This window comes from Cyprinus carpio, chromosome A1, assembly GCF_018340385.1.
Source record: "Cyprinus carpio isolate SPL01 chromosome A1, ASM1834038v1, whole genome shotgun sequence".
NCBI lineage: Eukaryota > Metazoa > Chordata > Actinopteri > Cypriniformes > Cyprinidae > Cyprinus > Cyprinus carpio.
The window spans coordinates 33,284,007-33,307,161 of NC_056572.1; the positions used below are offsets into that span (position 1 = coordinate 33,284,007).

Here is a 23,155-nt window from a genome sequence, read left to right on the forward strand (position 1 = left end):
TACAAAAATATTTTTCCAAAATTTATAATCATAAATGTTTCTTGAGTATCAAATCAGCATATTAGAATGATTTCAGAAGGATCGTGACACTGAAGTAATGATGCTGAAAATTCAGCTTTGATCACAGAAATAAATTGATGATACTATACATTCACATGGAAAGGGTTTACTGTATTTTTGATCATATGCAGCTTTGTTGAAAGACTTTTTTTTTTTTTTCAAAAACATGCTGTCATGTTGGTTGTTTTTGTGTAGTGTCAGAGCTTTTATAAACCAGTTTTCAATTACAATTTCTAACAAAGACGTGAAGGTTTTTGTCAACTCAGAGACTCATAATGGCTGTAATTCTGACACGATGTAAACACAGAGCACATGGTCATGTAGCAGATCTTCAGCCTGCTCACTCCATGATGAAAACAGGAACTTTTGAGTTCAAAGTTGTTTATTGTTCAAATCCTGTGAACGGCATTTGTGCACTTTGCATAACAATGATGGGAGAGGACAAGAGATAGTTTGCATTAAGTTCAATGTTGTGCCACTGGTAAAAATGTGACCTTTTTTTCATATTGTGTTTTTATTAAAAGCTTAATGGAATTCTATGGAAAAATGATACTTGTGCGTTTATTTATTTTATTTTTTTTTAAATGTAACTGATTGAAAATGTTTTAATATATTTTTGTACAAAAAACGCTGCTGACTGAGTCATTAAGAAGTGAGCTCATGTTGACCTGTTTACCTTCAAACAGTCAAACATAAATAGAACAGTTTCTAAAGATTCCATTTGTTATGATGTTTCCATGGCAACACCATTCAAAACATTCATTCAAGAACTTGTATGAGTCAAACAAACATGGAAGTTCTGGTAAGGAAAATGATGTCATCACGTACTGCAACAGTGTAACCTGTGAAACCAGTGTAACCAGTCTCTGCTGGTGTTGGAAACACCGTGATGTCGACAGTCTCTGGAGCGTCTCTGCTGTCCTACGACAGCTTCAGGCCCTGAACGTTTGCCCTTAAATTGACCATCTGTTTCTCCTGTTTGAATGCCAGTTTGTTTGCTTTCTTCGCCAACCTCCTCTCCTAAAACAACAATGAACAAATAAAGGGGTTTGCTGTGGTGCTTTTTAGGTAGATCTACTGCCAAGTGGTTAATACCGAGCACACTTCCCCTTCCGATTTTCACTCATTTTATTATAAAATAATCAAAAAAATCACAAGTCTGACAACTTGAAGTGCCAGCACACTTCTTCTCAACGAGCTAATAATGTCTGACAGGTCATAACACAGAGATGACAGGTGGATAATCACTGGTAATCATAACATTAGCTGTGTTAGATTTATATTTAATATTATTTTCGGCATGACGCATAAGATTAGACTAACAAATAGCTGCCATCTGGAGGTGCCGCCCCTGTACGCACCTTCCTCTCCATCTTGATGGCCTGTTTCCTGGCTCTCCTCTCCTCTGCGCTCTCGTCCTGTGAGCGGGGCTGCGTGGAGGTTCGGGGCAGGTCCGAGTCGTTGATCCTCTCCATCCTCTCCACCTGTTTGGCCGTCAGGCCTCGTTTCGGCAGGACGTCCAGAGGAATCCTTGTCTTATCTGACACTCGGATCTGCAAACACATATTTACATTTATGCATCTGGCAGATGCATTAAACCAAAGATACTTGCATTGCATTCAGGATTCACAAGATAACAGTTCATGCTGGATTCGAACCCATGACTTTGGTGTTGCAAGCACAGTGCTGTACTGTTTGCATTAAGTGCCACGCCTCTTGGTGTTTGTGTTTTTAAGCTCTAATGATGTTTATGTAACCCCATCCATCCCTATGAACAAACATCTCTAATAACCTCTGAAATGTGTTTTGATCACGACATGCAAACTATTACAGAGAGCAAGTAAACAAAATACATCAGTGTGCTTTATTAGTCATATTTACTATGAATTAGCTCGATGCTTTAAAAACCTATTAACGTCACTCATACAGTAGGTATTACTTAAGATTAGCAAATTTCAACATCAATTCACAACAAACTCACCATTTGTTTACTAACTGATTTCATAGCCTTACTGTTATTAATGTAGTATGTTTGCTTGTGTCACTGTGCTATAGGCTACTTATATATATATGACACAAAGACACAAACCATATCTGAAATTTGGTTCACATGCAAAATTGATGTGGATTTGAATTGGAAATTTAACTCGCAGTGAATCTGATCTGTCTCTTTCCTTCTTTATCTGTATAAAAAAATTACTGAACAGATTATTAAATATGAAACATGATGTAAGGCAGGTTTCTTCACCTTTGGAGGGTCCTGGATCAGTTTGGGCCAGTTGTAGAGGTTGGAGTATGTACCTGAAAGAGAAAATTTTTAATATTTTTCTAAAGTCTCTTCTGCTCATCAAGGCTGCATTTATTTACGGAAGAGGATTAGGGCCAAGCAATAATAAAAAAAATAAAACCATCTCGAGATTAAAGTCATTATAATGCGAGATTAAACTTCAAGAATTTCAAGAAAAATGTTGAAATAAAATGTTGAGAATTAAATCATTACATTTCGAGAATAAAGTTGCTGTGTTTCGGGAAAAAACTTTTTAAATTTCGAGAAAAAAAGTTGAAAAAAAATGTTGAGAATAAACACACTCATGTCATGTCATAATTTAAATGGTAGAGTTCTCCTTGCTTTTTCATGTAGTGTCTCTCTCAGTGAATGGGTAAAATCTATAAATTGAATATTATGTATCAAATAATGTTCTTTGACTTTTCTTCCTGTGGGGAAACATCCTAGCCAGAAACTGCAGTAGTTTCCTATGAATTAAATGAAAAAAATTTTGACTTACACCTTATTTTGAAATGTCTAAACTATTGCTGATAAAATATGCATTAAAATATGCTTACAACTGTCTAAAATATATTATATAAAGGTCCTAATGTAGATTGTCATAATTCATCAACTCGAGTTCATAAACAACAGCTTGGCATAAAGGTGCGCTATTCATTGTTTGAGAATCACTTTGAAGCAATCTGAAGCGTCACCTTTTTTTTTTTTTTTATGAAATCATAGCTTTTTGAAGTTTAATAATCAATAGTTCCATTCCAAAATATAAGACTTCTTAAAATTATCAAGACATTTGTTTTACCATTTAATGTATTTGATGCAAAATTTAATCCAATTCAGACGGTCAAGGTGTAATAATATGTAAATTTATTAAAAAGAATATAGAGAACAGAAACCACAAATCATAACTTGGAAATAAACTTCTGAATAATAATAACAATCTTCAAATATAGAAAATGTAAATCCAATATTAGTACATTTTTAATAACAATCCATTTATGATGGATTGAACCCAACTAGTATTAATCAAAACATTAATAAAATTGTAAGTAAAACATAAACAGTTATTTGTTTTAAATCAAAAATACCAAAGTATTAAGTATTAAAATATTAAAGTATCAAAATATAAAAGTATCAAAGTATCTGAATTTCAAGGTATCTGAATTTGAATAAAAACCTGTAAGAGTTCTAAGTCTGAGTCTAAGAGTTGTCGAGTGAAGCCAAAGAAGAGGAAGTGAGCTGAAAAGATAGAGAGACCAGAGTCTCAGAAAGTCAAAAAACCCTATTCTATTTTGCAGAGTCTATCTTATATACTGTTGTTCTAGACATAAGTCGTCATCTGGCTATCACTAATAACACCTAACCTTTAAAAAAATAGTCTAGTCAATGTCTCGATTTTGGACTTCTTCCTCTTTTAGATTCAGAGTATCATACTGATAATTCTAAGAAATATTGATACAAAAGAACAATACATGCAGTTTAACTCCTTATGCAAAACAGACTCAGCTGACTACGCAGTTAGAAATACTTTGAAATTATATATGAAGATATACCACAAAGTTTATCAAAACATTTTGAATATAAAGATGAAACCTGTTAATATATATGAGACAGATCATTACCATGAAATATAAATTTTTTAACTTTTGAAATAAACTTATCATTATGAATAGAACACATTCTGAGTATGTTACTTCTCAGAATCTCTCAACAACACTTGGGTTTAATTTAAATACGTGGACTTCTTCTCAGAATCTCTATCACCATGTGGATTTCTTAGAATCTCCACACATCAATCCCCCACTCGAGTCTTATCAAAAGACTCGCCACAACCTTTTCCTTAAATCAAAACCAAAAATACAGAGTAATTCAAAAGAAAAATACATGATGCATACATGAAAATATAGAAAATCAATAAAACAATTTCAGATAGATAGTACTGTAGATACCTCTCTAACCCCAGCTACCTTAAAAATTAACAAAGATCTTCACCAAGATGGCCAGACGAGAACTCCTAAGGAAATTCGACCCCTGGCGTCCCCTGGACTTTTGCTGGGTTGAGGACTTACCACAGCCTTCCATCATTCCCAACTCTAAACTCTATCTTCGTTCTTTCTCTTCTTGCCCTTGGGAGATAGTAGTTGAAGATATTTGTCCTTATGGTACCATGTCGTTAATTTCCAAACTTTCGTTGATCGTTTTCAACATCTCATACCTTTTCTTACCCTTCACCTGTAAGGTATAGATTTCCTCATCACTACTGGTATAAATGGGAGAATAAGAATCTCTTTGATCAACAATGTTTTAAGGCATCTTAATGTAGGAATTTGTAAATCTATATATATCTATCAGCTGGTAGATTTTAGCACAGGTCTCTCAGATGGCGTAGAGTGAGTTAACGAGTGATGTTATGATGATGCGATGAAACACTGACGTCCAGCTACGAGCACAGCAACCACTCCCAGAATGTCAATGAGCTGCACTGTTGCAGAAGTCGCATCAAAGAGTCACCCTTAGAACCAGTCGTGTGTGGTAAATATAAGCAGAATATTTCTGTGACAGCAGGCACTCGTACCTTTTAGAGATATAGAATAGTAGGAGCAGAAATTTTTGGATAAAAACACAACACACACAATGACACATAGACAACCAAACAGGACAACACCAATACACACAAACATAAACACCATGGTTTTCAGTCTCTCTTTTTTTTTTTATTATTAACACAACAGGTCCGGATGGAATCATAGTTGAGAACCTAAAGAGAGGAAACAATTAGTCATTGTTCTTCCTTAGTAGCCATTCCTTGGATATAAAATACTGCACCTGTTGGACTAAATCACATTAGAAAGAGAGTTAGTATCAGCAAGCGACAGAGGCTTCACTTGTGCAAGATGCATCCATCGAGTCAAGCCTGGCTCGATTTCAACAAGAAGAGATGTTGGAGTAGTCAACCACACCGAATAAGGACCCTCATACTTGGAGGACATTGGTCCTAAGTTCCCTATTTTCTGTGTCATTACTTCGTCCCCCACTTGTACGTGATTTTTAACCTTTGCATTGAATATAGTGAATATAGTGTTTTTAAGATCTCCAGCATGTTGAGCACTGAGGGCACTGAAATGGGCATTCTTCAATGCGCACGTGAGTACTTTAAGATACTCCTGTAAAGTGTCTTTCAATGGACCCGAAGGACCTGAGTGCAACAACGGAGCTTTAGGGGAAGGTACAGTTAAAACCCAAAGACCTTATATGTCTTATACAACTATGATGACTTTTGGTTAATTTGTTATGTCGTAAAATAACTCTTTGCAATAAACGTATATATGTATTATTCTCTGGAAGCCGGGCTAAATGAATAATCACTGTTATTGCATTCCTGACATAGGTCAGACCCTCAGTCACCTCACAGATACCAAATACAGACATTGTTTATAACCTAAATCCCAGTAAAGATACCCCTGTTTTATGAAAATCTATAATTCCTGAACCATGGTGCAATGAGAGGGACTGAAAATCCAATACACTCTTTCAGAGCATCTGGAAAATTTACAAACGAGGGCTAATACATATTTGTACCCACGATCAGAAGGTAACGGAATAAAATCCAATTGTAAATGTGTGAATGGTCCTTCCTCGCGGGCGAGGACTGTGACCAATTGGGATTTTACCTTTTCCAAATTTTGGCTTCGGTCTGCAAACAGTGGATACATCTGGACAGTCTATCCTTCACAGTTTGTAACATCTCTGGCCAAAACCATGTTTGTTGTAGCATAGCATGTGTTTTCTAAACCCCTTGGTGTGCAATGCTGTGGTACAGATCAATTAGTTCAGTTTGATATCCGCTAGGCGGAATGGCTTTGTCATTCAGGGCATAAACCCCTTCTTCAGTTAAGGTAGCTCCTATTTTCACGACACATTTCACGATCCTCAGTTGTGTACAATTTAGATAAAGTTTCGGAACCCGTGCAATCAGGATGAACTGGGTTGTTTACAGCTACTTCCTCAAGTGCCACACCCTTTGCACCTTCTCTCGCAGTCTTATCAGCTAGAGAGTTTCCTTTTGCCGACCAATCATTGAATGTACTGTGACCTGTGACTTTACATACTGCGACACTGTTTGGTGGAATTTTCTTCACACGTGTCAAGAATTTCTTTAATTACGGTTTGATGACTTATTGGCGTACCCGCTGTGGTCAAATAACCACGACGTTTCCAAACAGGGCCATAACTCTGCACTACATGGTGGCTGTATGCACTATGAGTAAAAATATTTACATTAGTGGAGCTATTTTCACCTGCAGTCAGTTTAAGAGCCAGATTTAAGGCAGCTTTCAAAGCATGCAATTCAGCTATCTGAGCACTTTCTCCCCGAAGCGACCCCTCAGCCAAGACCTCGCCCGTCTTCCCCTCTACTACCGCCCACCCCGTGTAGCGTGTGTCACCCTCGTAGAAGCTGCTGCCATCCACGAACATGTCCAGAGAATCTGAAAATGGTTCATCTCTGATAAAATGTCCCCTGTCACAGATAATTACCTTGGCACAGTCATGTGTACTCCCCTCATTCTCCATTAGGGATGCAGGATTTGTCCGGTTGTCTGCAACAACAGTGAGCTGAAGGTTCATGAGAGCAGTTTCCCATTTTGCACGTCGTTGATTTGAAATCGACTTTATTTTTGTCTCTGCCAGCATGCGCAGAAAACGATGTGGAGAGTGAAGGATCATCTGATTGTAACCAACAACGGCCTCAGTGACCTTCAACGCCCACTCAGCACAGTCCAAGGCCATCAAACACGGCATCTGTCCATTCATCTGTCCATTCATGGAAGAGGGAATGAAAGTTGAATAATACCCAACAATGCCATAACTTTTGTCACCTTACATTGTCCCAGCACACAGTTATAAGCACTTGGGCCAGCATGTGTCCATACATGGAATGTCTTTGTCATGTCAGAGTGATATAACGCAGGAGAGGAGAGTAAAGGACTCAGCCATGTCTGCTGTCCACTCCAAAGGGGAAGCACCCGGAAGGCCTCCTTTAAGAGCCTCTGTTAGAGGTTTAGCCAAATCAGAAAAATCTGGGACATACATCCGAGTAAAATTAAATAGTTAAATAGCCCCATTAATGATCTTAAACCAGTAACTGTGGTTGGCTTATTTAATTGAGTGATGGCTATGACCCGGTCTGGAAGAGGTCTCTTTCCCTCACGACCTATACTTTGACCTAAAAAATTTAACTTCCGATTGAAACAATTGCACCTTTTTTGTTTGTTCAAGAAGAAACCCGCCTCTTGGAGTATTTTCAACAACCGAGTGAGTCCACTCAAGTGTTGTGCTTTATCTTGAGATGCGAGAAGAATGTCGTCACAATATTCGAAGGGAAATCTGTATTGATCTTCTCTTCTGATAGGGCAAGACCAAAAACCATTGGTTATGTCTACTGCACTAAAATAGCGATGGTTTGGAGAAATGTCATTAAGAATGGTTGACGGGTTAGCAACAATAGGAGTTATTTTAGGAGTCACAGCATTCAATGCGGTGTAGTCTATAGTTAACCTATAGCTACCATCTGGTTTTTTCACTGGCCACATCGGTGAGTTCGTTGGGGAAGTGCATCTTACCAAAATCCCCGATTCCTGAAGCTGGTTCACGATTTCCTGTGCAGCCCTCTCTGCTTCTCTCCGAAGAGGATACTGGAATACTGGAGGATGTATAGGATCTGAAACATTCAAAGGTTCAATCCTGCAAAGATCAACATCATGTTTAGAAGTTGACCACAAATTTGGAAATTTCTCAGAGAAATATTGTATCACTGAGGAATCAGTAGACTCCTGTGACTTCATTAACTGTGATAGCTCCCAGGCTTAATTTAGGAATTCCAGTTTTATTAAACACTGGTATGGGAATTGGTAAATACTGACTAATTAATTGACCCCTAGTCAGCAAAACATCTGCTTCCAATTTACTCAATATATCCATTCCCATTACCATGCCAACTTGGCTTTGTCCAACCCAGAATTGCACACAAAAAGGCTGTTCAAATGGATATATTATTGGAGGAATCAATAGAGACTGTGTGAAAAGACTGCGACCAGATATACCTTGAAGATGCATTTGTTTGTTTGTTAAAGGCAATTTAATAACAGTTACTGAGATGCAGACCCGGGGGCCCACAAGAATGTAGCTATCCTGACCTCCTAGGTTAGCATGTAAAAAATGGACGAGGGTCTTCATGTTCATATAAAATGGCCCTTGAGAATACAGACTGACAGATAGTGGGCTCCATTTTATTTTCTTTACGACAGCCTTCAGTGTCACATGATCCTTCAGAAATCATCATTATCAATGTTGAAAACAGTTCATCATATTTTTGAGAAAACTGTATTTTGCCAGATTTTTTTTTTTTCATGATTCTTTGATGAATAAAATTTCAAAAAAAATGTAATGCCTTTCTGGACACTTTTAATTATATATTTATTTACTGACCTCAAACTTTTGAATGGTATTATTTTGAAAAAATAATAATCATATTACTAATAAAAATAAAACGGAGTAGTCGTCCATCAAGACCCATCACTATCTGAGACCTTATTTTGGTTTTCTTCATGAATCGACCAGTGAATCAAGACAGCTAATGAGGTATGATCTGAAATAAAATCTGTTCTGCAGGTTTGTGAGCACAGACGCATGAGCAGGACAGATTCTGATCTCTCCTGAAACAGGAGCTGCTTTGTTTAATAAACCCACTTCCTCTTCAAACTCAGATGTGAACACAGACGAGGGCAGGTTGATGGAGGCCGTCTGCATGTATGACAAACATCAACATAAAACATCAGCATGTCATCAAAACACAAGTGGTATGATGCTCATCATCTGCAGGAGACGCAACCGGACCATAACACTGTTTGTTGTCACCCTCACTCTAGCTGCACGCACATTTTAGGTAAAAATAACTGCAAAGCGATCTAAGAACACATTTAACATTTAAAAGCTTTCTTGTCGTGGAAAATGGACCAAAATAATGATGAAATCAGAGATGTGTTCCCTAATAACACCTACTTTTGATTTGAAAGAGCTAGTAACAAAACCGGATTCACAGCTGTGATGTAAACTAAAAGCTGATGGCTTTTAATGAAAACTTCCTTGATTTCATGTTTTCATTTAAAAAATTTCAACACAAAAGAATTAAGCCCTGTGCCAAAATTTTTACCTTATTTGGTGTTTCCAGTCAAAAATGACGAGGCTTTTAAAAACTAGCTTTTAAATTTCGTTATGCTACATTACCACCAAATCTTGGATTCAATCTTTCTGTAATCTTGTTTTTTTTTCAGTTAGCACAGGTTTTGGATTTCGTTTTGATCGTAGGCCTCATTGATCGGCGCTTATGCACCACTGTTTTTGAGTGAAAAAAGCATTTTTTTTTTTTTTTTTTGTGGATCATTTTAGCAAAACGGTGCATAAGGCACATGAGCTCATATAAATGAGGCCTACGATCAATAAACTCTTGAGTAATTAAAAAAAAAATAAGATGATAAAAAAAGATTGAACACAATATTTGGTGATAATGTAGCCAAACGAGACATTTCCATGAAGTTTTTTATAGGCCGGTCATTTTTGACCAGGACTGCCAGAAGTGTAATAAGGTACAAGTGCAAAAATGATCTTTCTGTGCCGTGTTCCACTGAAAAACAAAGTCATAAAGGTTTAGAATGACATGAGGGTGACTATTTTCATTTTTGTGTGGACTATTCTTTTAAAGGTGCAGTATACATTTTATAAATTATATTATTTGTGTCACAAATGATATAATGGAGATCTAACACCTGCATGGAGGAGCTGCTGCTCAAAGGCCTTACAGGGACGCTGACATCCTCTTCATCTTCTGCAGGTTTTGTTGTGCGTCTCTGCGCAAGCGAGGAGCAGAGACCAGCTCTGCGGGCTGGGACGCCTCTCTCAGGAGCTGCAGGTAATTGTAGTCATCATCAAAAAACACTCCGAACTTGCACTGGTCCTGTTTCCTCTTCTCCACCTCCACCTGCAGGAACAAACGCTACTTTAGTGACACAGTCAGGGGAGTGATTTTTGAATGTCATGACTGCGTAACCCTACAAAACCTGTTCGGTGTGTTTGTTTTACCTTGGCGGCGGGCAGAAGGACATGCCGAGGTGCCGTCTCGTCTGCAGCGAGCCGATCTTTCTGACTTCTGTGCACCAGGTGGAAGCACACTGCGTTCTTCTTATTGATGAAGGATTTCTTCTTTCTGTGAGACTGGAGACCACAAATAAAATTCAGCCAAGACGCAAATCTGTCATATTCTGCTAAAGCAGGATCATTTTAGTCACTTTTGGGTTCATTTTATTTAATTTTTGTGTGTCTGGGCCAAATGTTTTACAACAAACACATTCAATATTATAATAAGACTGCTTGCTGTCTTACTAAAACTTAACACAGATAGATTTGTGATCAAAACTTAAGCATAAACCTTAACTGAAACAAGTCTGTTTTATAACATAGACTGTATTTGGTTTAAATGTCAAAGTTATAGTGTAACGTGATTTACACACTAGATTCACTAGCCTGACAGCTAAACATGTAAACAAAACAAAATTTACTCACCATGCTTACAAGCTAATGTATTATCCGAGCGTTTGTGTTTCATGTATGAAGTGACTCTAATAGTATCGGTGTTATGAAAGTAAACGAGGAATCACATCAAAGGAATCCTTCTGTCAGCTCCAAACACATGGAGACAAGCGGCTATTTCTGACACCATACCATCTGGATTGACTGAAATAGTCCTGCCTTAAACAACAAGTTATCATTTATATATAATGCTATTTGTTTATATGATTTAAAATTATATGCTGAAGCCGGTGGATAAATAACGAAGCGCTTTTGGTTTAGTCTATACGACGGAAATTCTGTTGTTTACCATTATTGTACCAGTTTTTTACAGAAGCTGGTACAATAATTTTATAATCTTGGTGAGACAGCTATTCAAGAATAATGGACTTCTCTTTAATTATTGTGAATTCCTTAATTATTATAGGATCCCTATAACTGCTAAAGAGTTTGCTGTAGCTAGTATTGCTCCTAGTGGCCTTATTCAACTTTTGTCTGGCAAAACATCTAGTCCACCCTCTAATCAGTTAAGTATTAATGGTGTGAAAATTATAGATAATAGGCTACATTTAATAACTTTTATATTTAATATATATATATTATATATATATATATATATATATATATATATATATATATATATATATATATATATATATATATATATATATATATATTAATCGCTGAATTTTGCTCCAAACTTTTTTTTTTTTTTTTTACAAATATATATATATATATATATATATATATATATATATATATTTGTAAAAAAAAAAAAAATTTGGAGCAAAATTCAGCGATTAATTTAATAATCATGTATGGGAAATATCATATACACAAACAAAAATGGACTAATAATAATAAACCTAACATTACATTATTTAAAATTTAACTTGAGCATTACTCTGAAGCCTTAAAAGATCTAAGAAATAAAAAAGCAAAAAGGATGTATAGAATTTTTGAATCCTTTTCTTATGAAAATATCTTGTAAGTTATCCCCTGTAGTTTTATTTTTTCAGTTTGTTCCTTTGATGCTATTATAAATGTAACTGAGAAAACGTATTAAATTGTCAACTTTTATATTCCCACACACATTACATTGGCTTATTGCTTTTTAATTTAGTAATTTTTCCTATATGTCTGCGTGTTCTTATTGTTGCTGTTGCAGTGCCTGTTGTTTTGATTATTTACATATATATATTTTTTAAATATTTCTTATGGCTTTAGAATCTTTATTAAATCTTTGTTTGTTAGTTTCCGTGTAAAATTGTACCCCTTTATATTTCTATGTACACATATGAATCCCCTTGATTGGTATGTTCCTTCATTTTTGTAAATTTCTATATTTGCTTGATTGATTTGCTGAAACTGTTTCATTTCATTAACCAGGAACAGTCCATTTAGGTCAATTCTGATTAGTGTTTTTTTTTTTTAATTCACTGACAGAATGCTTGGACCTTGTTTAATATTAACACAATTTTTATTAAACATTTCAATTATTGGATGCTCTATCACAGCTCCTCCGTAACACTAGCCACAGTAATCACTGTCATTTTTATTCATTTATATTTCTGATTTTGTTAATTTCTACATGCACCTTTCAAGATGAAACCCAGCGGTTTAGCAGCTCTGTGAATAATACAACATGTTGCATTTATTACAAATTCTTGCAACATCCATAAAGGGTGAATATGCCTCAAAACAGAAAAATAACGTGCCATCAAGAACACAACACTGAAGAATTTGTTCACAAAATATTTGTAGTAAAACTTTGACGTAAATCAGTAATCAGTAGCAATGGGAAAGACCCCACAAACAAACAAAAAATGTGTGTAAAGAGCTGTTCAGTGGCACAGCGGACTCCATCCATCACATTTGCTGGATCCTCAGATGTTCATGGACAACATCAGGAACTGTGCAGAAATGAAGATTTGTGTTACTTTGACCGCACTGCATGTTAGAATTATTAAGAGTAGTAAGTCCACTTAATAAAATATATATGAAAGGGGTTCAAAATGCATGAAACATGAATTCTGAAAGCAATTTGTGCCTTAAAATGTTTCCAAAAGTTGTTAAATAAGGAAACTACTAACTAAGAACTACCAGAAGGATGTGAGTTTACATTTTTGACAAAACTTGTAGTTTATGTATCGCAACTTTGTCTATTGCATATAATCAATAAATACTGTTATATGCCTTTTCTTTTTCTTTTTTTACATTTACTAATAAAAAATAAGTTTTACCTGCATCATGTTCAGACTGATCACTCCTTTCTTTTGAGTATCTAGGGCCTTGAAAACTCCTGTAACATATGTCAAAATCTAGATTTAAATGCCAAGATTTATTTGCAATCCACTTGTTTAGGAACATACTGAATATTATTAATAAATCACATAAAAACACTGCAGGCCCACACAGTCTAAGACCATTAGTTAATGCATCGTCATAACGTACGGAACATGTTCTCCAGACGCACGATGCACGTCAGGTAGTCATCAAAATCAATGTCAAAATTTTCATCCGCAAACCGCAGACCCAGCAACTGCAAAAGCTTATTGTTCAACTGCATGCCTGAAATGAAGAAAACACAAATGATCAGGTCAGATGAAATACTGCTTTCTAAATGATTCTGTTTCAATTGCACAGTAATAGTTCATTATGGGACTGTCCCGTGTGTTTACCTGCAGCATTAAGAGCACTGCGGAGCTCGTAGGATGACATGCGTCCAGAACGATCCGTATCGTAAGACAGGAACAGCATCTACAACAGCACACGACACAACTTTACAGTTTTCATTCGGGGAAATATGCTGATATTCTAGAAGATGGTAATTAAATACAAGCTAACAGGTGAATATATGATTCTGTAACTTACGATCCATTTCTTCAGCTTATCCCAGAAGACTTTGAACTCTTCGAATTCCAGCATTCCGGTGTTATCCACCTGCACTCGGTTCAGGAAAACTCAGCAGCAATGGCTCAAAATAATACTCACATATCAAAGAGAGTGTTAGATTCTGTGATTAAACTTGAGGCAGAGGTGGGTTAGTTTAGACTTCTAGCACATGGACGGCCATTGAGAGGATACATCCATCAGGTTGATGATGCTGTGGCAGGTGTTGAGGGTCAAACCATCAAACTTCACCTCTTTCCCTGCAGAGAGACCGTTGCATGACATGTTGGCTTTTTATTGTATTACAGGTTTTGGATTCAAATGCTTGAAAATGGTGGCAGACTCACTTCTGCTCAGAACGTTGTTCAGCACGTGCTGCAGTTCTCTGGCGCTGATGGCTTTATCCTACATAGAGACATGGGGAACAGTGTAAAACACACTGTAATTCACAATTACACCAGACCAGGGTACACTCGATCTGTTTTAACATCGAAGTGCCATCACTGTAATCCGTTACTGATTCCAAATTACATGACAAAAATTGTAGTTAGTAACGTAATCCGTTACATTACACATTTTAGGTGATACAATCAGACTACTTTTTGATTATTTTTGACCTGACTCATTCATCACATTGATTTAAATAGGATAATGAAGTTGGTTTCCCAAACTGGGGTTCCTAAAGGAACCGCAGGGGGTTTATGAGTTAAATGAAAAGCTAACAATTAAATATTAAAAACTTAAAATGAATAAATCATTAAAAAAAAAACAACAATCAAAATAAAACACTTACTAAAAAGTGTAATATTTAATGTTTACCTGTTTATAATGTTTAATTATTAAATATTTAGTTTAAAATATCAGGGGTACTTCAAGTAAATATATTAGAAACAAAAGTTTGGGGAGTCTGCATTACATGTACTGGAAATAAGAAACAATGTGAATGTTTGCATTTTAATGTGTTTGAAAGACAAAAGCTTTTCAAGGCTATAGTAGTGCATGGTTAAATAACCTACTGAGTGATAATTCAAATAAAAATGAATGTGTTCATCAGTAGTTGATGCAATGTTGAAACACTTCTTAAACCTGAAATGATTTCTGTAAATCCAGTGGTCAAATGCTGTGTAGCCACCTGACTAATGACTGGTCTCTGTGTGAATGTCAAAGACTCTCTGCAGGTGACGGTTGACTGGGGTTTGGTGTTTCTTACCGATCCGGCGATCTGTTCAAACAGTCTCCTCAGGCCCTTCTCCTCGTCTGACTCCTCCTCAGGTGGGTTTGGCTTGGGAGGTTCACAGATCAGATAGAAACACACACACACTTTTAGCATACAACATTAGTACATGTCGAACTACTGTATTTACGTCCAGTAAACGAGACTCCAAATGAACTGACTCACATCTGGCAGATCTGCTTGAATGGTGTTTCCCATCTCACTGCAAACACAAAACACATGACACTGTACAGTTATTTGGTGTAAAAATAAATTTGAGTATACTACCTCACTGACCACCATCTGACTAAGAATAAATGTCTGTTTCTGGTTTTTGAGTTTTATTTTATAGAAATATATTTCCAAAATGCACTGAAGCAAAAACCTGTATTCATAAATTAACAGAGTTCACTATATATATATATATATATATATATATATATATATATATATATATATATATATATATATATGAATATAGTTTTTATATATTTTAGACTGGCAGTGAAATATATATATATATACACACACATGCACACACTAAGATTATTTGTGAATAATGCCTGTCCATCAAAAAAAGTTATATGACACACACTCACTGGGAACTTTATTAGGTACACCTGTTCAATTGCTTGGTAACACAAATTGCTAATCAGCCAATCACATGGCAGCAACTCAATGCATTTAGGCATCTAGAGCATCAAACCGAGCATCAGAATGGGGAAGAAAGGGGATTTAAGTGACTTTGAACGTGGAATGGTTGTTGGTGCCAGATGGGCTGGTCTGAGTGTTTCAAAAACTGCTGATCTACTGGGATTTACACACACACAACCATCTCTAGGGTTTACAGAGAATGGTCCAAAAAAGAGTGAGAGGCAGTTGTGTGGACGAAAATGCCTTGTTGATGTCAGAGGTCAGATGAGAATGGGCAGACTGAGATGAGAAAGGCAACAGTAACTCAAACTAAGGTATGCAGAATAGCATCTCTGAACGCACAACACGTCCAACCCTGAAGCAGATGAGCTACAGCAGCAGAAGACCACACCGGGTGCTGTTCCTGTCAGCTAAGAACTGGAAACAGAGGCTACAATTCACACAGGCTCACCAAAATTGGACAAGAGAAGATTGGAAAAACGTTGCCTGGTCTGATGAGTCTCGATTTTTGCAGCAACATTCAGATGGTAGGGTCAGAATTTGGCGTAAAGAACATGAAAGCATGGATCTAATGTAATGGTGTGAGGGATATTTTCTTGGGCACCTTATCGAGCATTGTTTAAACGCCACAGCCTTCCTGAGTATTGTTACTGACCATGTCCATCCCTTTATGAATACAGTGTACCCATCTTCTGATCATCTCTGAGGAATGTTTCCAACACCTTGTTGAATCTATGCCACGAAGAATTAAGGCAGTTCTGAAGGCAAAAGGGGGTCCAACCCAGTACTAGCAAGGTGTACCTAATAAAGTGGCCAGTGAGTGTATAGTGCAATATAATGCTTATAATGTCGTTTAAACTACTTTTATAATACTTTATATGGTGCATTTTTGTGTTTTCTGGAGCTGCATCAACATGTTCACTATGAAAAGAGCTGCATGAAGATTTATTTTTATTTTTTAAATCTCCTTTTGTGGTCACAGAAAAAATAACAGCATTTGAGTTTTGAAAGACATGAGTAAATGTGAGTAAACTTTCATTTTTGGGTGAAATTTTGCTTTACAGTCTGTCTGACATAACACTGGTGAGTATTTGCATGGACATACATGGCTCCAGCTTTGTTCTCGGAGAAGATCCGGATCAGGAAATCAGCCTCGTGGTGCGGCTGGAAGGTGGTGGGCACCAGCAGGTAGTTTCCTGGTGGCATTCTGAAGCGTTCGGACACCTCCCTCATGTTGACGTAAGTACGGCTCCGTGCTTTGGAGGCGTTGTAGCGGAAAAAGTCCTTCCCTTGGTGGTCTTGATCATCAGGAGCCTATGGGTACAGTAAGTGAGCAGGTCAGACTTCAGTGGAGCGAGAGGCACTACAAGAAGTTATCCAAACCCGTCTTTCAATGCAGCATTATATGTCTCTCACCTCGTAAATGGCAAAGCCAATGGTCTCCAGGTCAAGCCCCTCTTTCCTGAGCCGACGGCGGTTCTTCTGCATCAGGGCCACAATGACACTGCACAGCTTGTCACCATCATCTGGATGGTCCAGACGAAGCTTAAACTGTGGGTTTGTCCAGAAAGTGTCTGAGAAGGGAAGATTGAGATCAAGAAGAACACATATATACGTCTAAGTAACTGTCATGTATAATCAATAGCATGGATTAGCATGCAAACTTTTATAATGAAATCTATGTGAAGTTTGCTATGTGGCACTGACCGATGTAGTTCCTGCAGCCGCCAGCAGTAGAGCCCCTGATCCAGTTGCCCTCAAACAAATTCACTTCCCACTTCTTCCTAACGTCGTCCGACAGAGAATCTGCGGTCAGGTTACAGATCTCGATTTTATCGTAGTTGGCTTTGAAGTCCCCAAACTCCATCCTGCAACACAACAAATCATGTTAGTTCACTCCACACATCCGAATGAGCTCACTGAATCAGATCACACTGATTCTATGTGAAAGTGATTCTTTATGAGGAATCAGTCTCGTGTGAACTGGACTCTATATCTGATGGGTTGTACATACCAGAACTCGCCATCATCCAGGGAATTGTGCAGGAGTCGTGTCTTCTCTGAACTGTCAATGGCGTTCCATTCCCTGGAGCTGAAAGATGAAATTTAAAGAAAGACCAGAAATGAAATAATAAAAAGTTGCCTCATTTGGGGAAGCATGTGGCTCTTTTTTCCTACATAATAAATGACTTGCCCCTCAGTGAACACAGACGAAATGCAATAACAATCGTTGTCATGTTATCTTGCATTTGGAAGTGGATGCCTGATGTTTGTGAATGAAGTTCTAGGACGTAATTATACCAAATCATTTTGATTTTACTATCTGTTGAGGCAAAGCCACGTGAGTTTTTTGTGCATCCATAAATTTATTTGGTAAATGCATTATCATCATAGTTTATCGGCATGTTTTTTTATTGAATAGAAAAAAACTATCCACCTCATTTGAACATTATTTTTAAGCACATTTTAGGATTTTAGGTCTTGCCGTTCACATCCAGTTTTTTCATGCAATCTCCCATATTTCACATAAAAATTTGGTTGGAAACATAGCTAATGAAACAAAATCTGTATGATGTTTTATACTGGTTACTATTATGAGTTTTTGATCATATTTAATGCTCTGCGTGTCTTCGGTCATTTTTGACCAAACAATTGATATTTTAAAAATCATAGCTTCATCAGAAAGAGATGACACTTGGTGACTTTTGTTGCATTAGCTATGAGAACACACAAAAAAATCATGGACATGATTCGGATATTTTAAAGGGTCAAAAAAAAGTCACACTTGGCTCCTTCCCGTTCAGAAATAAAAGACATAGGAAATGAATGGGAAATACTAAAAAATACAACTCAGAGAATCTCTTGGTGGTATACACTACAAATCAGCCACTGTGCAGAAATAAAGTGCACAGCAATCAAGGGGTGACACTCTAAAATATAAAGAGTGCAAAACACACACACACACACACACTCACACGCATGCACATGCACACAAACACACACACAATGTTTGATTGTAATCATAATGCAAAACCTGATATTTATCTACCAAATATATTTAAACCTTGACATAAAGTAGTCTTTTAGAATGTCTAAAAATATATCTAAAAGCAAGACCTAATAAAATGAAGAAAGTATGTCTAAAAAAACAATGGGAATCCATTTATAGAAAAATAGTAATTAAATAAAAATATATTAATTATTGTGGGGAAATATAGTTGATTAAAACTGTATAAATATTGCATAATGTCTCAAAATCTCCTTAAAATTCTAAACAATAATCAAAAAATATTATTGAGCAAAAATGTATTAAATTGATTTTCCTTTAAAAAAAAGTTGCATTTCAAGGCTTTGGTTACTTTTGACTGCGAAGGAGCCAAGTGTGACTCCCAAACCAGGAGGACCAGAGGGTTATAAATGGACTTCATTCGGGTGTCACCATTGGTGGACGCTTACTTGTCACTCCAGGGTCCGTTCCACTCAACCTGACCCCAGGGGTTACGAACACGAATCAGCTGGACCTTTGCTCCTCTGTAGTTGACCTGAGGAGACAAGATGAAAGAAATAATAAAGACAAAGTCAAAGTGTGAATCTGGGCAAAAAAAGAGAGCAAGAAGATGACAATTAACATCTTGTTTGAATGAGTTTTGCTGTGGTTACCTCCTCTACTCCAGTGATGGAATAAGCATGGCCTTTAACCAGACCAGTAGTGGTTTGGGCTTCAGATTCAGCAGAACTTGTGATCTAGTGATACGAAAACACAAACATCTGGAATTCAGAAACAACGGAATAAGCTACTGATCTCACTTTGAGTCCAACAAAGCTTTGCTTACATCGATGGAGCAGCCAAGCATTGATCCTCTCTCCACGGCTTTCTTGAGGATGAGGAAGAGGTTGCTGGGGGGGTTCTTCGTCTCGTACATCTCGCCCACGCCGCCCGTGAAGTCCTCCATCGCCTCCATGGTGCTTCCTCCTTTCAGGGATTCATAGCTGCCGTTCAGCCTGTGAGAGACGCACAGGACATGATTGACTTACACAAACAAGTTTGACGCCTCAAAACTAGATATTACAAGACGTCAAGGTGTATCTTGTTTTGTAAACTCAAGTGCATACTTGGCATAGGCCTTCTCCAGAAGTGCACTCCAGAACTCAGTTTGGTCAGCGGAGTGGACGAACACCAGATTGTTCCTCACACACGGGAGTCGGTCGTCCACCACCACGTCCAGCCATTTATTATGCTGCCAGAACTGCACAACAAGGTGAGTTTGGTTAGGGGTCAAGGTCATTGGGAAACTGTAGAGTGTTCAGAGAGCGGGACTCACCTTGAAATGGAAGATTCCAGCGTAGCCGCGATCGAAGCCCTGGTCATGTGGTACGACCCTCTTCAGCGTGTCCTCATGGAGGGTCAGGGAGGCAATCGCTGCCAACAACCAGCAGTCTCCTGCATGGAGATCATATTATGATCAGTTTTAATGCATCACAGTGTTGGGAGCAATGCATTACAAGTAACCCAAGTTACGTAATCAGGTTACTTTTTTTAAAGTAACTAGTAAAATAATGCATTACTTTTTTTTTTTAACTTAAACTTACAATAAAGTTACTTTTTGAAATAAGTAGCACAAGTTACTCTGTTTTCCCATTTATCACTGACATCTGTCCACCTGTTGAGAGAAAATGTGAGTGAGGTGCAGAGACAGAGCCTGAGGCTTATTAACTTCCGTTTTGGTGTGAAAGAGCTCTTAAAGTTGCCAAAGATATAAATTTGGGGGGTTTCATTTTAAAAACAAATAAGCTAGCCCAGCCCAGGTGACAAAAAGTAACGCAAAAGTAACGTAATGCATTACTTTCCATAAAAAGTAACTAATGCAATTAGTTACTTTTTTTTAATGGAGTAATGCAATATTGTAATGCATCACTTTAAATGTAACTTTCGCCAACACTGATGCATCATTTTATTGTTTGGTCATTGGAAGTGTTTTGATTAGATTTGAGTTTAATTTTGTCGTAATCTGAAATGACAGGACAGCATACCCAGTTGCCCCTGACAGATGTCTGTCCTGGTGGCTCCTCCTGTGATGAATTTGGGGTCTTTGCAGATTTCCTGAATTTGAACAGATCAGGGAAAAATATCAGTCAGTCAAATCAAATAACATAATGTCCCTCCGCTAAGCTATCAATTTATCCATCAATCTTGAAGATTTACTGAATTTACACAAAAAAACATCAATCGATCAAAAAGCATCCATCCATTTTTAGAAATATTTTGAATGCAATAGTGACAGAAGAATTGGTTACAAGTTTTTTTATACGACCGGATTTTAAATATGAAACTATTTTTATGGACATTTTGAGAAGGTACAACACATCTACGTTACTGTAGATCTAATGAAGTGGTTGATTAGAGACAGAGGGAGACGTGTAAATGCCCATGATGCCTGTGTGAGGTGTGTTCGCATTCTAACACAAGCCCTCAGTCTTCACGCACTGCGTATCTAAGGTCGCTCTGCAGGAACGCCCTGGAATGAAATGCAGATGTAGTTTCATTCAGAGGTCCTTAAAATTTTACAAGTGTAAAAGAGGGGTGTGGATCATCTTAAATCATTTGTCACAACCACTGATAACCTGTTCTTAAACTCAATCCAGTAGTTTATTTCCAACTGAATAAAACCTACATCCTTTTTTACAATTGATCACTTAAGACTAAATAAACAATGTGCATTCTGTGCATGCCAAAATTCCATTTGCATTCCTGATCTGCCTTAGTCAAGTCACCTTTATTTATATAGCGCTTTAAACAAAAAAAAAATTGTGTCAAAGCAACTGAACAACATTAATTAGGAAAACAGTGTGTCAATAATGCAGAATGACAGTTAAAGGCAGTTCATCACTGAATTCAGTGATGTCATCATGCAGCTCAGTGCACAAATATGACCATGCAGATTTATGCACAAATATGACCTTTGTTTTTATGTTACACATTAACACTCAAAGGAAGGTGAAATGTCAGGGAATAGAGCACTGGTGTGTTCATAAGGCGAACAGCCTGGTTGATTTGAGGACTGGAATTTCTGCGAACTTGCGTGACAGGTTTTAAAGTGCCATAATTGCATTCTTAGATATGCAAATTGTACACAAGATAAGAAGTCATATATCATAAAGGTCAAAAACCTAATTAGGAATGTATGTAGTACTACAGTGAAACCATTAGTAATTAGGCTTACTAACCATAAAAACCACTTCATTCATTCATCTAACATCCATCCATAAATGAACAGGAGGAGCATCACAGAGAACGAAATGCTTCACCCCATTTTTTTTTGCCCTTTGAATATAAAATGACGAGTTGTGGCAATATTTAGTTCTCTTTTCGGCCAGACAAGTGACTGAATTCAGAATTTTGTCCTATACTTTTGTATTAAAGTAAAGATAGTTCTACACATTTGTCAACTTTATGGTATACAGACTACACCAAACCCCATCAAATTCACCCATACTTCACTCTGTAGTGCAGAAAACTAGTGTAGTAAACATTTAGAGTTATCCACTACACTATGAGATCTTGCTCCATCAAAACCAGCTGGTTTGCCATGTGAGTGACATCTCATTTATTTGGGTGATCAAGTGTTGTTTGATATTGCAGTAACTTATTCAAATCAAAAGTGCATAAATGTGCCAGATTACCCAATTCATCCTACTTTAATTACTGCATGCACCTTATCCATGTGTTGAAAATGAACGTACATGTCATCTTGCACACAGCGGGTCACTTACCCCCGGCCTCTTCCATTCAAAGTTAACCGGGACCCTCTGGCTGTAGAAGAGCGAGTCGTCCACAGCTGGGAAATCTGGATCCTCAAACAGCTTCCCCTTTTGCAAACACTCCTGGCGGAGCTGTTCAAACGTCTTTCCGTCCGCCTGTGTGCTCTCCACTAGGGCCGCCTGCTTAGAGCCACTCGGCAGAGTCACACTGTAGGGCATCTTTAAACCGGCCGCAAGCCAAGCTCCAAAACCACAGACAGGACACTCGTGACGCTCGTCTGGAGCAGTACACTTGTGTTTGAGTGTGTCTGTGTTTCAGCCACTCTGGCCGATGGACAGGCGCGTCAGGTTGGCGTCACGCCCATCAAGAGCAGAACTGGTTTGGGTGAAAGCAGCCACTCCTGTGTATGAGGAAGTGGAAGGGATCCTGCTTGATAACTTTGCTATGGTAACATCAGAAATGAGATCCAGACAGCCATGAAATGTTACAAAAATATATTTACAAGTATCAGAATGATGCAAAAACTTATACAGAAGTCGTGTTTTTTCTACACGGTTAGAGACTAACATCCCATGATTGTGTTGTTGACCACCAGGGACACAAAAGAAAATTTCAAACAGAGAAACTCAACTTGCTTTGTACAAAACTAAGTGCAGGGTTGTGAAATCAG

At 37.4% G+C, this 23,155-nt stretch overlaps 2 protein-coding genes across 2 annotated transcripts; both read right to left on the minus strand.

Moving 5' to 3' along the window:
- Window positions 1–174: 174 nt before the first annotated feature.
- On the minus strand, window positions 175–11,136 carry LOC109057762 (protein LTV1 homolog). Its single transcript, XM_042764567.1, has 8 exons — window positions 10,961–11,136; window positions 10,481–10,612; window positions 10,201–10,379; window positions 8,974–9,155; window positions 6,643–6,831; window positions 2,309–2,361; window positions 1,422–1,613; window positions 175–1,080 (listed from the first exon to the last, which is right to left on the minus strand). The coding sequence occupies exons 1-8, from the start codon at window positions 10,961–10,963 to the stop codon at window positions 982–984; spliced, it is 1,029 nt and encodes a 342-aa protein (XP_042620501.1). The 5' UTR covers window positions 10,964–11,136; the 3' UTR covers window positions 175–981.
- Window positions 11,137–12,423: 1,287 nt separating this feature from the next.
- LOC109057822 (calpain-9-like) lies at window positions 12,424–22,935 on the minus strand. The gene is made up of 20 exons (XM_019075051.2): window positions 22,497–22,935; window positions 20,757–20,826; window positions 20,048–20,166; window positions 19,839–19,972; window positions 19,559–19,727; window positions 19,386–19,469; window positions 19,182–19,267; window positions 17,740–17,817; window positions 17,433–17,593; window positions 17,142–17,299; window positions 16,831–17,039; window positions 15,258–15,294; window positions 15,069–15,149; window positions 14,206–14,263; window positions 14,054–14,118; window positions 13,841–13,909; window positions 13,648–13,726; window positions 13,421–13,537; window positions 13,210–13,268; window positions 12,424–12,879 (listed from the first exon to the last, which is right to left on the minus strand). The coding sequence occupies exons 1-20, from the start codon at window positions 22,701–22,703 to the stop codon at window positions 12,853–12,855; spliced, it is 2,067 nt and encodes a 688-aa protein (XP_018930596.1). The 5' UTR covers window positions 22,704–22,935; the 3' UTR covers window positions 12,424–12,852.
- Window positions 22,936–23,155: the final 220 nt, after the last annotated feature.